The 15,740-nt window shown below is 34.4% G+C and overlaps 3 protein-coding genes across 3 annotated transcripts in view; 1 reads left to right on the forward strand and 2 right to left on the reverse strand.

The window, feature by feature from the left end:
* LOC106129565 (ras-specific guanine nucleotide-releasing factor 1) overlaps positions 1-538 on the reverse strand; it is a 32,464-nt gene extending 31,926 nt beyond the window's left edge. The window contains exon 1 of the mRNA XM_060948661.1: positions 446-538. The gene's annotated coding sequence lies outside the window, so the exon portion shown is untranslated. The remainder of the gene's footprint in view (positions 1-445) is intronic.
* Positions 539-3,505: 2,967 nt separating this feature from the next.
* On the forward strand, positions 3,506-9,949 carry LOC106129676 (BTB/POZ domain-containing protein 2). The gene is made up of 4 exons (XM_013328291.2): positions 3,506-4,501; positions 4,686-5,139; positions 5,552-5,698; positions 5,977-9,949. Exons 1-4 carry the CDS (start codon positions 3,738-3,740, stop codon positions 6,133-6,135), a joined length of 1,524 nt encoding a protein of 507 aa, XP_013183745.1. The 5' UTR covers positions 3,506-3,737; the 3' UTR covers positions 6,136-9,949.
* LOC106129563 (katanin p60 ATPase-containing subunit A-like 2) lies at positions 9,373-15,675 on the reverse strand. Its single transcript, XM_013328159.2, has 8 exons — positions 15,628-15,675; positions 14,590-14,754; positions 12,690-12,869; positions 12,038-12,240; positions 11,459-11,642; positions 10,994-11,190; positions 10,587-10,834; positions 9,373-10,271 (listed from the first exon to the last, which is right to left on the reverse strand). The coding sequence occupies exons 1-8, from the start codon at positions 15,673-15,675 to the stop codon at positions 10,141-10,143; spliced, it is 1,356 nt and encodes a 451-aa protein (XP_013183613.2). The 3' UTR covers positions 9,373-10,140.
* Positions 15,676-15,740: the final 65 nt, after the last annotated feature.

Consider the following 15,740-nt stretch of genomic DNA (forward strand, 5'->3'; position numbering starts at 1 on the left):
TTGGCAAAGGTGCTTAAAATAATAATAAAAAAATTAAATATTTATATGTTTAACTAACCGATGCCCGCAACTTCGTTCGCTGTAAAATATCATTGACAATCTCAATGCAAAAAAGCTAGTATTAAGTTGAACAAAGCATTACACATCTGAGAAAACCACATTCAAATCAGAGTATTAGTTTTCGCTTAATGCGAGTACAAACATACAGACAGACAAGAATTTTAAAAATATATTTTTTATTATCTTTCAAGTACAGACATCGCTTAGATAGTATTTATTTATATGACTTAAGTAGATACTTAATTATTTTTTTCATTTGTTTTAAGTATTATACAAATAAAAATAATGAAAAGATAGAAAGGTAGATATTCTAATGCCTAACATGCGAACTACCAAAAGTGCATGGAAAATAGATAGTTAAACATTCGTGATTTACTAAACTTACCGCTTACTTCATTATTCCAATCCAGTATGTGATATAGTTATTTCTATTAATAAAATTTATTCAAGAATAATAAGATAACAGCCTTATAGTAAAAATGAGCTCACATTTTTCATTTAGGTACTTTTGTACAAAGATAGCTTTATAAAAAGGTGTATAGATAAACAGACAACACTTTACATAACAGCATAGAAACGAGACAACAAGTTAAAATCAACTTCAAACATTTTTTTACTCTAAACATGTAATCATAAGCACTGTATTATTTTAGCGCCTGTTGAATTTATAAATGCAACACGTCGCGACGGAGATAAATCTTCGCGGAATTATTCACAGGCGATAAATATTTTCAAATGAAAAGTTTCGTGTGGCTAATTAGTTGTATTGGTCGCGTGAGTCAGTCATGAATAGCATCGTTTAGATTTATTTTTATAATTTTTGAACCGTTTGTGAGATGTTGTGTGTAAGAGAGCGGTCGTCCGACTGCCGGGCCAGCACCTGTAGCTGAATCGACCGTTGCGCGCGTGCGTGCCCTTGATGACGTACAAAATTAACCACAGACTTACAACTGTGTTGATATGTTCAGAATTTTTATAGGTTAAAAAAACGCTGCTTAAAGAAAAGTATATAGGAGGATAACTGAAATGTGTCATTAAAGTATGAAATGGGTAACTACGTACCTACTGAAGGGTCGTTTGAATTTTATTCATAGGGCAATCAAAGGGTCATTGCTACCGTAATTTTAGCACAGATAATTAACGGAAAGAGTCATCAGTCAGTCAGTCAGTTTATCAAAGTACTTAGCTAAAAATATAATGCAACTTACCTACATTAAACACTCAATTTGTGTTCGTGTCTCTATTTGTTGCACGCTCCGCCGCTATGCTTTAAGGACGGGGTCTTCTTGCACGAAACTTATTTATATTTTCTATAAATTTACTATTCCAATTAAAAACTTCTTGGGTACTTTACGTACAACTGCGATTCAACAGCCTTAGAAGTTTTTGTTATAAGTAAGAGTAATAGGTAGGTTACAAAATCTAATATTTTCTGCAGTTAGTTTTTTAACTTAACTTTTACTTATCTATATTTTCTCATATTTATTCGACATTTTGATGAAATCACAATCAGATTATGTGCCACCTCTCCTCGATCGCAAACTCTGTGCGGCTCGGAGAGACTGTGAGACGCACTTTACGTAGTTTAACTATGCTAACAGTACATCTTTATACAACGACGCCTCTTAACTTCGCATGATGTATATCCATATACATACTTACCCCTCTTTTCTAGATGGGCAAGCAGAGACTATTTCTTTAAAAAGTTTAACACCTCCACGATCCCTGCATACTTTTTTTGCTATATCCCTATATATTTATCCATGCTTTGTAACCATTAAGCCGTGCTGTCGTGCCGTGTGGTTCCCAATTTTTTTTAATAAGCCCACTCCTTTTGTTCCCATGGATGTTGTAAAAGGCGACTTGAGAAAAGCTTATTAGCTTTTTGCGTACAAGCGTACACGAGAAAGACGAAGGTGTGTTTCCTCGCCTAATCACGCTTTATCTTTTGACCATTTGCACAAAATTTGGCAAACACTTTATGTACGGTACCTACTTTGATTAAAGCTACTCTTCTCTCATGAAAAAGTTTATATACGAGAATGTATGATTATTGAATTAACGACAATTTAGTTCTTTTTAGGGTTCCAAGCCTCCGGGCGGAATTAGAAAAAAAATTCAGAGACTTAGGTACACTTAGTTATAATTTGGAAGATGTATTCAATAAACTGATTTACTTAATAATTATTGTGACTCCTAAGTCACAATAATTATTAAGTAAATCACAGTACCTATACTGTGTCCCGCAACGCGAAAATCCTTTGACATCATTCACAATAAGAATTGATTGGTATACTTGATATTTTAGCAAAAAATCTATATGGGGGATCATCTATATAAGAACATACATACATAAAATCACGCCTCTTTCCCGGAGGGGTAGGCAGAGACTACCTCTTTCCACTTGCCACGATCCCTGCATACTTCCTTTGCTTCATCCACATTCATAACTCTCTTCATACAAGCTCGGCGGTTTCGGGTACTTTTGACCTCTTGACTTTTTATATATAAGAACAGAAGGAAAAATTCGATTTTTTGAATTTCTAGCTATCTCGAAAACAATTGCTCCGATTTGAATGTGATTTTCTGACATGTTAGGCTTGGTCCAACTTAAAAACTGGTAAGTACATAAAAATTTCACCCTCATCCCAGGAAGAGCAATACAGAGGGTCAGTTTTTAGATTTTTTTTTTTTTTTGCGAACGTAGTCTCGTGTGTCTGTGACATTACGTATGTATATAAGTACTACTACCCTTTTCTTTTCTTCGTTTTGGCAACCAAACTTCCTCATAATCCTATTTTTGCTAATGTCGAGGTATATACAGTTCTAATCATACTTTGTATTGGTCGAGTAATAGCTGTAGATATGTTAGTTCGCCGTTTCTCGAGACTTTGTTGGACAACAGTTTGATTGTTATCCTTAAGTCATTAGATCCGATATATATAACACTCATGTTTGTCCACGAAAAGTTAATAATTAATAATCTACTACATACATGATCCAGCAAACACACATTTTGGAAAAGTATTAGTAATACTGTATTACAGCAAAAACAATATGACGTTTGGGTTCCCGCCAAAAAGTCCCACCCCTACATAACATTGTACCTACCTACCTAATTTTATTTTTGACTAGTGTCTACTATTTCTTCGCCGCATTTCATCTCTAAAGATTCAGCGATTCTTCTGCGATGTCAGCGCACTATTCGAAATTTTTTGGCAATCTGGTGCTATTTTTAATGCTTGACATTTCAGAGAGTTTGTGAATAAAAGTACTAAATATCGCTCAACTGAAGCAATTTTGTTAGCTCTCCAATATAGTCAATGTAATGTAATTAATATTCTTGACCTTTTTCTGCATTGGCTATCTGGCGCTATAACAGGTCCTAATTAGCGTATTTTTATCAGCGAGCACAACCTGTCAAAGTCAAATAATTTTCTAATGCCCTGTTTATTGTCTTGTCATGTCACGTCAAAATTTTGTCGAAACATCGCCCCGTGCTCCTTTTAAACATTGAATTTAAACAATAAAACATTGGTTTACGAGCAATCGTGGTATTTTTTCAAAGAATATGCTTTAAAATCTCAAACTTACAAATTTTCTGAACTTTAATTCGCTTTGAAAACGCGCAACCCGGCAATTTGTGTGTTATGTTTATGCATTGACGTATTGCTATTATGGCATCCGGATCCAAAAATGATATTGTAAACAGACTGCTAAATGTGAGACTCGACGATGGAGCTGGAGGAGACGAGATGCCACCACAAAACATGTTACCATCGAACCAACACGCTCGGCAAAACAATAATTCCCAAGAAGAAGACAACGGGCAGGCCCCAGAACCTGTGGCTTCTTCGTCCGCTATAGAGAATCTCCAGCCAACCAACAATACAGGAGGCAGACTACACAACTGGCAAGCTACGAAGACAACAGTAAAAGAGAGGTTATCATTCCTGTTTAACAATGAAATACTTTGTGATGTTCATTTCATAGTTGGTAAAGAAGCCAACCAGCAAGTCATACCAGCCCATAAGTTTGTTTTATCCGTGGGCAGCGCCGTCTTCGATGCCATGTTTAATGGTGTACTTGCCACAAAATCTGATGAAGTGGAGTTGCCCGATGTGGAGCCTGCAGCATTCCTTCATCTACTGAAGTTCCTGTATTCAGACGAAGTAAGGATTGGGCCAGAGAGTGTTATGACTACACTTTATACAGCAAAGAAATATGCTGTAGCAGCATTAGAAGAACATTGTGTGGACTTCTTGAAGAGTAACCTAGGCACAGATAATGCCTTTTTACTGTTGACACAAGCCAGATTGTTTGATGAGCCACAGTTAGCCGCTCTTTGCTTGGAGATGATAGACAAGAACACAGCAGATGCATTAAATGCAGAAGGATTCACTGATATAGACCAGGACACTTTAAATGCTGTACTAGAAAGGTGAGTGAAAATGATCTAATAATCAGTGTTGATAAGTTATTTGAAGTTTATTTAGCTAAAAGTGCCTCAAATATAAAGCTACAATTTTTTTTTTCTAAAAAATTATGTATATTTTACTATATGACAATAAATTTATATCATTAATAACAAATTTTTTTTCACTAACTTGTCAATATATTTTCAGGGACACATTAAGAATTAGAGAGGCAAAAATTTTCTCAGCTGTACTACGTTGGTCGGAAGCAGAGTGTTTAAGACGACAACTGCTTGTTACCCCGGCCACACAACGCATGGTGTTGGGGCGGGCATTCAATGCCATTCGGTTTCCTCTCATGTCTGTAGAGGAGTTTGCAATGGGACCTGCCCAAAGTGGCTTGCTTGATGACCGAGAAATAGTCCAATTGTTCCTATATTTTACTGTCAACCCAAAACCAAATGTTGGTTTTTTAGACACTCCTCGTTGTTGTATGACTGGTAAAGAGTTGACAGTGAACCGGTTTCCCCAGACAGAATCACGGTGGGGCTATAGCGGCACTACAGACAGAATTAGGTTTACTGTTGATCAGAGGATTTTCGTTGTTGGTTTTGGACTATATGGATCATATTTCGGGCCCACAGAGTATGAAGTTCATTTACAGGTTTGTATTATTTTATGTACTTAATTATTAGTTCACCAATTATTATTAAAGTATTTTTTATGTAAGTTTTATTATGGAAACATTATTTTGATAAAAGAATGTATTATGTTGTTTGAAATTTTTCTTTTACACATACAGAATTTTACATACATATAGTAACATCTTTATTCCTTTCTGAGTAGACAGAGCCAACAGTCTTGAAAAGACTAAAGAGCCACATTAAGCTTTACAGCTTTATGATAAAATTGTGATTCAAATAGTGACAGGTGGCAGTCTTTTTAAGACCATTGGCTTTGTCTACCCCACAAGGGATATAGACGTGATATATGTATGGTTCATTTTTAAATTGCTGGAAACCACATGGTGTTAGTACTACAGGATTCTTGTAATTTAAATCATTATTATGTTTTAGATAATCCACCTAGCTACGAAGAAGGTGTGTGGTTCCAACACAACAACGTTTTGTTGTGATGGCACCGATGACACCTTCCGGGCCATGTTCAAGGAACCAGTAGAAATACTGCCTAATACCTCATACATTGCTAGTGCTAAATTAAAGGTAACTCTCACTTTTTTTATGTTATTATGGTTACATTTTCCTATTGTTTCAACAGTAAGTTAAATACACTGTCTGTTTGACAATTTGCATTCCATTTAGTGTATCTGAATGAACAACGAATGAACTACATATTTCATTTGGATAAATATAAAATAATATTTCTGGTTTTTGAGGTCAACAAATATATAACCTACTTTATCTCATTTGCATTTATCTTTCCATTTTAGATTTATTTATCATAATAGAAATCATAATAACTAAATACTTCTAACTTTCAGGGCACTGATTCCTACTACGGCACTAAGGGCCTCCGCCGCGTCACTGTCGACTGCAACAACGGAGAGAAGGTAGTTTTCCAATTCTCATATGCTGCCGGCAACAACAATGGTACCTCCGTGGAGGATGGGCAGATCCCGGCTATCATATTCTATATTTAAAAATAAAACATGCACAGATAATTAAGGTCTTTTGAATCTGTAGAAGTTGAGAGTTCTAAAGTTGAATTTACAGTATCCACTACTTTCACGAAAATAATAAAAAGGGAAAAGTTAACATCCTTATTTTGTTCCATCATATAGTTATTATGCGATTGCCAATTTTTCTTCAACAGAACGAAAAGCGATAAAATTAAACTCCTTTTAATAATTAATAACATGATTTAAATAATTCTAGGATATTTCTTTCTGAAAAACCAACAAATATAAGGCTATCTCACAAAAGTACCTGCAAATATCTAGTCTGCCTCAAGGTTCATTACAAGAGATCTGAGTTTTTGCTCTAGAAATGGGCTAGTAATCTAAATCCAGAAATAATGTTTTTCTAAAAATTTTCGAGAATATAGTGGATTAATATGTTATATTTTGTTTTAGTTTTAAATTAATTCTAGAAAAGTAAGCTCTGTGTAAGTTAAAATTTCTACTTTTTGCAAGAATAAAAATTAAAACTAACTTAAATTCTTTGTTAGATATAGGTACCTATCACAAGTGAAATTATCGATAATTATGGGAATTAAAATTCTTTCATAAATAAATTTAGGCATGACAAACCAAACAAGAACGTCATTGTCACAACTTGTTAACTAAACTCGACATTGAAAATATCCATCATCTCAATAATGTGAGCTGATCTGTGCACAAAATATTAAAGTCGCAACAATACTGGACAGATTCCCAAGCAAGTTGATAAATTTTTAATTTTTTCATGTTCTTGAATACAAGGTCTTTACGGCAGTTCTTTATTCTTTAATTCAATAATGTGTCAATTTCTATAATCTACGAAATATGAGTATGATACTTTGAGTTTTTGCGGTGTAATTTACGAAACCGCGCTTGGTTTCCGAATTATACGGTTTTCTCATAGCTGAAACGTAAAAAACATAGTACATACAGGTCGAGATGGATTTTTGTATTTCAACGGTTGGATGTAATTTAATTTATTTTGAAACCTTACTGCTCCCAGGGCAACTTACTTTGTCCAAATTCGTTTCATTATCAATAAAAACAAAAACTTTATGAAATCGATTAGCCATATTACTCGTATTTGAGTTCCGTCGCGGCGTTGTAGGCATGTTTGTCAGTTTTAATGCGACTTTGTAGACTAGACACTTCAACTAAATATTATTCCTGAAACCGTGATGTTACACATATCATATTATCTTAATATATAAATTTGTAGCAAAACTGCTTTCTTTCATTAGCTTTTAGAATTTTTGGAGCCGTTTGGTAATTTTTAATATGAAAGACAACAGATATCAGCACTGTCATTGGTCAACGATTTGACAAAATAGTTTTCAAAACTTTATATTTTTTCAAAACAACACACTCTAAATCGCTGTCTGACTGATTGACTAACATATCAACGAACAGTTCAGACCACCTTTTGAGATTTAATAATTTGCATGTAGGTAGGTTATGTGGTGTAGGGGTGCATTAGGACAGAATTTCTACCTACTAAACCTATTAGGCATGCTTTAGGTTTTTTGCAGTAGATGCTCCTTTTTTTAAAAAATAATATTCTTTAAATAAATAATATAAATATTTTTTAAATAATAAAAATTTAACTAAACCTGGACTTGTAAGTCTTTTCAAGACAGTTTGCTTAGTCTACCCCGCGAAGGATATAGACGTGATAATATGTATGAAAATTTCAATTAACCATCTAAGGATTTGATTATGTCAATCAATGTTAAAATTATATTTTACAAGTACCTATTAATCATGATGCAAGCAATTTTATTATGTAAGAAATTGTTCAGTAAATATATTCGTTTTTTATTTTTAGGTAGTTATATTTTTAGGTTCACTGCCGTTCAATAGTTTACTGATTGAAAATAAATTAATAAGAAACAACATAGCATCAAAACAAAATATAATTTAAATAAATAGAAAGTTAGGAACAATAAATTTAGGATTAATTCTGTGTTAATAGACTTAAGTAATATACTTAGGTAATATAATCTTCAATTTAACACCAGTAAATATTAACAGTACTTATGTTTTACTTGCCAGTTGTTATCTGTTGAAGTTATTTGTTTTGAACTCTTCGTTAGTAACAGTTTCATCGCCCGAGAACCATAGTCAGTAGCATTACCCCTTAAAATTATTATCATATTGCTTAAAAAATAAATATTTTTCTAGTGAGGAACTTGTTATATCCTTTCTTATACCATGATAACTTTCTTATGGGCAAATTGTTGTATAATGAGCATTACCTTTTGCCAATATCAATGCCGTCGGTCAGTGATAAGTACCTCATCTGTAGAAATCGAAATATCATAGAAATTAAAATAGACTAAGTATAGTCCAATTTCTATGATCTCAATACATTACATGAACATTTTCAAATGTTGTCGCTGTAAAATCCAAGAAATTGTATATTGGTCCGGGTAGCGAATTAGGTAGCAATTACCTCTAGGCAGACTGGGGTGTAGGATTGGTCTCCAGCATTATTTTAGATGAACTGTGACAGATTTACAAAAGAAGTGTGAAGTTAATTCTGACTTTCATTATATTTTTATCGAATAACCAACACAACATGCCACGAAGATTCGTGTCCTGATATCTTTCAAATGAAATCATTTTTATTTGTACTGATTTTACATTCATGGAACGTTAATCAGGCCTAAACTGGTAAAGAAGAAAAAATTAAAATACATCTAGGTTCACGTCCTAATTACGATGATGCATAATGCAAAGGCTTCACTTTTATTAATAATGTGATGACCTTAGGTCGGAATAATTGAGACTATATTCCGCTTTTTATCGGTGTGACTGAGGTCGAGGCAAATAATACTAGGAGCCACGGTGTTTCAGGGATTAAACTTGAGTATATTTTTATAATACCTAAAAAATCTAGTATGTAAGCTGATTTATTTATCTATTGTCATTTAATACACTTCCGTGCCAAATAAGTATTTGAAAATTTAGCCCAACAATCTAAAAATATTATTTTTTTAATTTAAATGTAACGCCCATTAAAAAAAATGTGTTCGATCAAAATTTTAATTAACTATTGGTTACTTTTCTAGTCAATAACTTTTTATTCAAGTAATTGATTTAAGCAGAATGATTTTTAATGCTATATTCAAATTGAATCAAAGGACAAGCTTCAGAAACCGGCTGTCCATAACTAGCACTAATTTTCATTTAGCTAATCAATATCAAGCACTTTCCATAGTTTAAAACAATTGTAATAAGGGCAACACAGCGCGTAAGGTAAGTTGCAACGTAAGTTTGAATCCTAAAACGATTAAACTTAAAGACTTCAAAGGATCTTGCGACTGAAAAATGTCTAAGAACAACCTGACACAATTGAATAAAGCAATATCTTTAAGTTTAAAGTAATATTAGAAAGTAATATGATTCCACTCATCAACCCACAAATAAGAACACTCCCAATTAAATGAAGTACCTTTTTAATAATCGCTAGGTCATATTGTTTCACCGCAGAGCCCGAACGCCCTGATTTTATGGAAATCATTGGCAGTGAATTCTTAAAATGCGTTATTGACTAGCTAAATGAAACTAAGTTTAGGTTGTTAGTACTTTGCCTTTAAAGGCTTAAAAAATGTACCTCGCCTCCGTGGGTTTACCCGTAAGACCACGGTTTGTATTTTTGTTAAGGAATGGAATAAGCAGGAATTGAGCTGTGTATGATATCCTAAGCTGTGTATTTTTAAATAAATATTTTGTATAGAGCAAGCGATGTTGGTTTAGATGTCGTCATTAAATTAAATAAATTCTTTAAAAAATATACGTGTTTTATTTTCACAAGCATGATTTTAAATATTAGTAAAATAAACTTATTAAAAGAGACTTATGAAAAATTATAGACTAATGAGGACTCTTGAAATCAAGAAGTAAAAATTTGATTACGAATAAACTGACGCAAATTTCTATTTTAAAGTAACGGAGCAAAAATAGTATTTAACTTGCTTGTTGGAACTAAGAACAGCCCATGTGTGCTTGCCAGTCGATGTGTCTTTTGGCCAAGTTCTTGGATACGGGCTTCGTCTTCTCTATAGCTGTCAATATATCGGACAAGTCTAGTCTATCCTTCCGAGTCACGCCGCTACCTACAACAATATTTATTATTTTTGTGCGCAAATGGACTTATCTCGTAGAAATAGATAATAGTTTATCTATATATAAAGCTGTACCTATGTAAAGCTAGAATCGCTCTTAATTAAGGAACTGGGTCTATAATCGGACCAACAAATATTTTTTTTTCTCTTTTTATGACAAATTCACTGAACATTTCGTCGAAATAAGTCTGTTCAACATGCTTTGAGTCTATACTAAAGAGAATAGTTTGTGTCCTAAGTGACAAGGATACTTTGAGTCCAGCCAAATTTGTTACTTATCCAAATCATATTCATGAGGAATCTTACTTTTCCTATTCATATTAGGCAGCAGTTTTCTCACTGTAGACATGAGAGCTTCCTTGCACACCAACTTGATCTCACTGCCAGAATACCCTTCAGTCTTGGCTGCTAAGTCGTTGAAGTCCACCTTCGGATAAAGCTCTATGTTCTTGGAATTTAGAAACGTCTGGAACAATTCTGTGCGTGTCTTGAAGTCTGGCAGTGGGATGTATATACGCTTCTCCAGTCTTCGAAGCATAGCCGGGTCTAACTCCCTACAAAATTCAGTGGAAAAGTATCAGATGAAATTACTCACCTTTTGAAAACCTACGGAAAAATCTTAGCGATTGACTAGATAAGGAGATTCATTTTATCGGGCAATAAATTGTTCTATATTTCTTATCTTCTATCCAAAAAATACAACTAACTATTACCAAGGCATATTGGAGTTTGCAAGTAGAAACACCACTCCTTCCCGCTCACTTATTCCGTCGAGCTCAGTCAGGAGTTGGGCCTTCATTCTTCTAGAGGCTTCATGTTCCCCAGGCGTGGATCTATCGGAAGCTATGGTCTCCACTTCGTCTATGAAAATTATAGACGGAGCGTAATAAGATGCCATTTCGAAGAGCACCTGTAAAAGAATTAATTTAAATGTATTCTGACAGAAAACCAAATATTTTATCGAAACTTAATTTTCGCTAATAAGACAGAAATTTTATGCTTTTTATTTCACTCAAGAGCAGCATGTAGGCTTTGATCCACACCTCTGGAGCCTGGGGTGCGCAGATTTAGGTACAGTACTTAATTATTTCATTATCAAATCATTATTCCTCTTCATCTGCACTAGATGCAAATGCTTTTTATGTGGCTCTTTATAAAATAAAATAATTCAATAATACCTTTATAATTTTCTCAGATTCTCCTCTCCACTTATTAATGATAGTGCTACATGATATGTTAAAGAATGTGCAGGAACTCTCGCTGGCCACCGCTCTTGCCAACATGGTCTTGCCTGTCCCGGGAGGCCCGTGTAGAAGCACCCCTCGCCAGGGCTCCAAAAGGCCAGTGAATACTTCTGGATATCTTGAAACGTTAAAATTGCAATAAAAATAGGTGTTAATTGCACTTTTCAATTTTAGCGCAAGTAAAGTCCCCTGTAGTGAATGATGAACACCGCTTTACAAGAAACAAGTTTTTCTGCAGGTGACTGTAAAGTCAACGGTAGAGAAACTTGTTGACTGCCTTGCCGTTGACTGTATCTAGTTGTTGTAATTATTGTGACGTTTAAATTTACTCAAGGTGCTTATTTATCTAAACGTGATTAATAAATGTTCTCGCCTTTATTTATGCTTAGGTACCTACTATGAAAAGCTTTTAAGTATTAATATGAATAAACCACTTATTCGTCTCAAATTATAAATCGTTTGGATGTTTCCTTTTGTTCTTTGGATAGTTAGTTAAAAAAAACAGTTGACTACCTTACGGGGTAAACAACTGATTCCATAAGCAGGTTCTTCGCTGAAGACAAGCCTTTGATGTCATCCCACGCCACCCCCGACGGTCTTATGATGTCCTGGTACAGTAACTCGACCAGTTGCTTCTTCTCGGGCGGCATGTTCGCCAAGAAACCAGTTAATGACTTTCTTTCAATAGCCGGAATTGCGGTTTGAGGCCGATCGTCCTAAAAGACAAATATAAGTACAGATATCTAATCTTATTAATTAACACGGTTCTTTTACCACATACTTCTTATCATGACAATTTGTAAAAAAGAAACAATGAAAGTACGCATTTGGTACGATTTTTTAGATTGTTATTCAACTATAGATCCATGTGCCAAAATGGTCGACAGACACACAAACGAAAGTCAACGCTAGTCATGTGATAATGTACGCGACATAGGTATACTGTTTTTGAATGTATCTATCATTCATCAATTTAAAAGAAGAAACTGACTTATACATAATCAACGCACACCCCAAACCGGATCTGGAAGATTTGGAATTTGGCATTAGATAATAAGAGAGAACTTTTGTGAATTTCCGCGGGAATTCGTAATAACAGATTTTCTTGTTATACGGAGGTAGACCCACTGGCATAATATAAAAAAGTATAAAGCTAAAATATTACCCCACACATTTTGGTAATAGTGAAAGTAGAGGGCAGATCAGCTTCAGTATCCCTCTGTGGTTCGTCGAGTACGCGAGCTGGCTTCACTTTCCTGGTGGTGGGCCTTTGGACCGGCTGTTCCACCTTCCGACAGAACTGAGGCTGCTTGTTGAACCGGATCAGGTAGTAGCTGCAGTAGTCCTGAGTAGGTATATCATGATTTATCAGAATCCGGATTACGGCTTAGGTGCTCACACTAATTCTTTCTGATGAAATTTTGTAAAAATAAGTTAACTTTTTTCTTAAAATTCCCAAGGAAACGGGAACACAATAAGGACGTAGAAAGTTAAAATTATACATGTTCCATAAGAAGTTTAGGAGAGCACTAAAGAAGTAGGTACTTATTTCCAGAATTCCCACGGAAACAAAAAATAAACGAGATTTTTTTATTTACAGAGGACATTTATTCAAAGTACCTCATAGGTACACAAAAAAAATATTCTTCAGTGGTTTTCGGTTCAAACTGCATATTATATCCGAACCCGACCGCGGAAACATACCTACTTTATGGCCGATGGAAAGTCTATCTGTCACTATTTGAAACATCCCAATTCCCGGTCTCATTTCGGGTATAAATTTCCTGTATGTCGTATGGGGATAGGATATTTTGAAAGAAACATGGAGTGGTAAAAGTTTAGTACCTAGTAAAACTTACCTAAATCTAGATCTCACTTGTGCTCGGTAGGTAAAACATTCAAAATGGCTACAAAATGTAACTTGTATCGTGAATCGATATTCCTACTAAAAGTGCCTTATCTATGTTACTCCTGAGAATACGTTTCTAACTACATACTCGTTATACACTTAATCACGTCTTTATCCCTCACGAACAAGGATAGATTTCTTCACTGACCAATTAGATAAACACTTATAAACGCGTAACCGACCCGATCTAACTATCTTTATTTTTAATTCAGAAAAACCTGAGCTGAATCTCCAAAAAACAAGTGGTAAGTATTTACTTATTTACAAAATAAAAATTTGGCCTTCAATTAATTCATTTACAAATATCATCAGTATATAAACGATTAGAGTTAACGATAATCTTACAAGTAGGAATACAAATCTTTTCTCTACAAATTCAGTATGAATAACTCTAACAAAGTTGTATCGTGGTCAAATTTTTGCTTCCAAATAAAAGCAGAGTTACATTCGCTGCGGTCATAAACCGTCGCATGCAACGACCGTCACAGTAATTACGAAACGAAACTGGCAGTCTCACATTTTGGTATTCAGAGTTAAAAGTTTTGATGACCTCTCCCTTAATGTAGATTGCTGTTAAATGTGAAATTATCTAAATAATAAGCGTACATAAGAGCTGTTAATTTGAAAGGTGTATAGCTACATCAGGTGAACATTAGGTATACTAAAAGCATTCTCTGAAAGTCTACCTCTATAGATATGTATACAGCATCCGCATAGGAGGAAATCTTGGAGACAAATTCATAAGAATATCAAAAGTAACTGTAGATCAAAAACAGCCCAGATTTTGTCACGCACATATCGGCTCCTTACTTAAATATTAAAATTAAGACTGTTGGCTCTATCTACCCCGCAAGGAATACAGACGTGATTATATGTATGAATGTACTAAAATATGTATGTAAACAAGGCAATCTCTGCCTGCAGATCCGGTAGCATAAAACGAAAAATAAGTTAATTGCCGTTCCCGCGGGAATTTAGAGAAACCCTCGTTTAATGCATTCCTAAACTTTATAAGAAAACTTCATTTCCAATTTCTAGACCTTGCGGTTTGGGTGTTGCCTGTCAGGCAGTCACAGTAACGGAACAGTGCAAAATGTATACATACATAGCTTTGCTTGAAATTGAAATTTCTCACTATAATAAAAGAGGAACTTGCCTGCAATATGATGTCCAAGTCAATATTATCACACACTTCGTACTCCCCAGTAAGAGAAGCTTCGTCTGCGAATGTCTCCGCGGTGTGGAAGAATCCTTCCTGTTTCAGGAAACCCAGCACCAAGTACCTCAGAATTCGCTTTCGGGCCCGGAAAAGAGCTTCTTTCTACAAACAAGTTCATTTTTAATCCCTCGCGGCACGTTAGGTCTTATTCTTTGTGTTATTTCAATACAAATCGGCCCGATTTAACTATCTATATTTCTAATCTAATCTAATCTAATATTCCAACCCTAGCTGAATCTCCATTTCAAAAAGCAAGTGGGAAGAATCTATCTAAAAAAAATCGAACTTCAATTAAATAATTTTCTAACTTAAATAGCAAGGATTCTAGGAGATAAAGACACCAAATCCAAATAAATACATATTTAATTTCAGCGGGAACTTGTATGCTACGAAGAAGTGATGTCCCCGGTTAAGAATTTAATACCTAGGTATACTCGTTTTCATAAATTTCGCGACTGCTTCATCAAGCCTCCTAATTTACGAAATTTATAGGTCACAACACATCACAAACGGGGGGAACTTCGTGTTGGGCAAGTATACGAGGCTGGTTATATGGAGCCTACCGGGTCAAACGCAAGAAGGATTTTTGATGATCAAAATCAAAATATATTTACCCTATTGGCCGTATAGTTTAATTTACAAAATTGTCTACAATTTACAAAGCATTTTTGATGATCAAAATCAAAATATATTTACCCTATTGTCTACAATTGACAAATTTTGGTTTTTTAAATGTTTTGCATTGATTACAAATGGCAGTAAATTATCCCTATATTGAAATAAGCCAACTACCTACATAAAACAATAATAATACGTGCTTGATTGCAAAATTGATTCGTCTTGAAATGATTCTATCGAAGATTATTATCATTAATCAATATTTAAAATAAAGATTTTTCTTTCTTCTTTCTTCTTTCTTTCTTATTTACTTACCTACCATAACTAAATATATTTTGGAATATCGTAAGTACTTACAGTTTCGATTTTTCTCATTTGGCTCATAGGTCTAGCCACTGAAGCCATTTTCAAGAGTTTTAAATTATTTTCGCGACGCTCAGGAGTGACGTTTATTGACAAAATAATGTTGT

This window comes from Amyelois transitella, chromosome 16, assembly GCF_032362555.1.
Source record: "Amyelois transitella isolate CPQ chromosome 16, ilAmyTran1.1, whole genome shotgun sequence".
In the NCBI taxonomy this organism is placed as follows: domain Eukaryota; kingdom Metazoa; phylum Arthropoda; class Insecta; order Lepidoptera; family Pyralidae; genus Amyelois; species Amyelois transitella.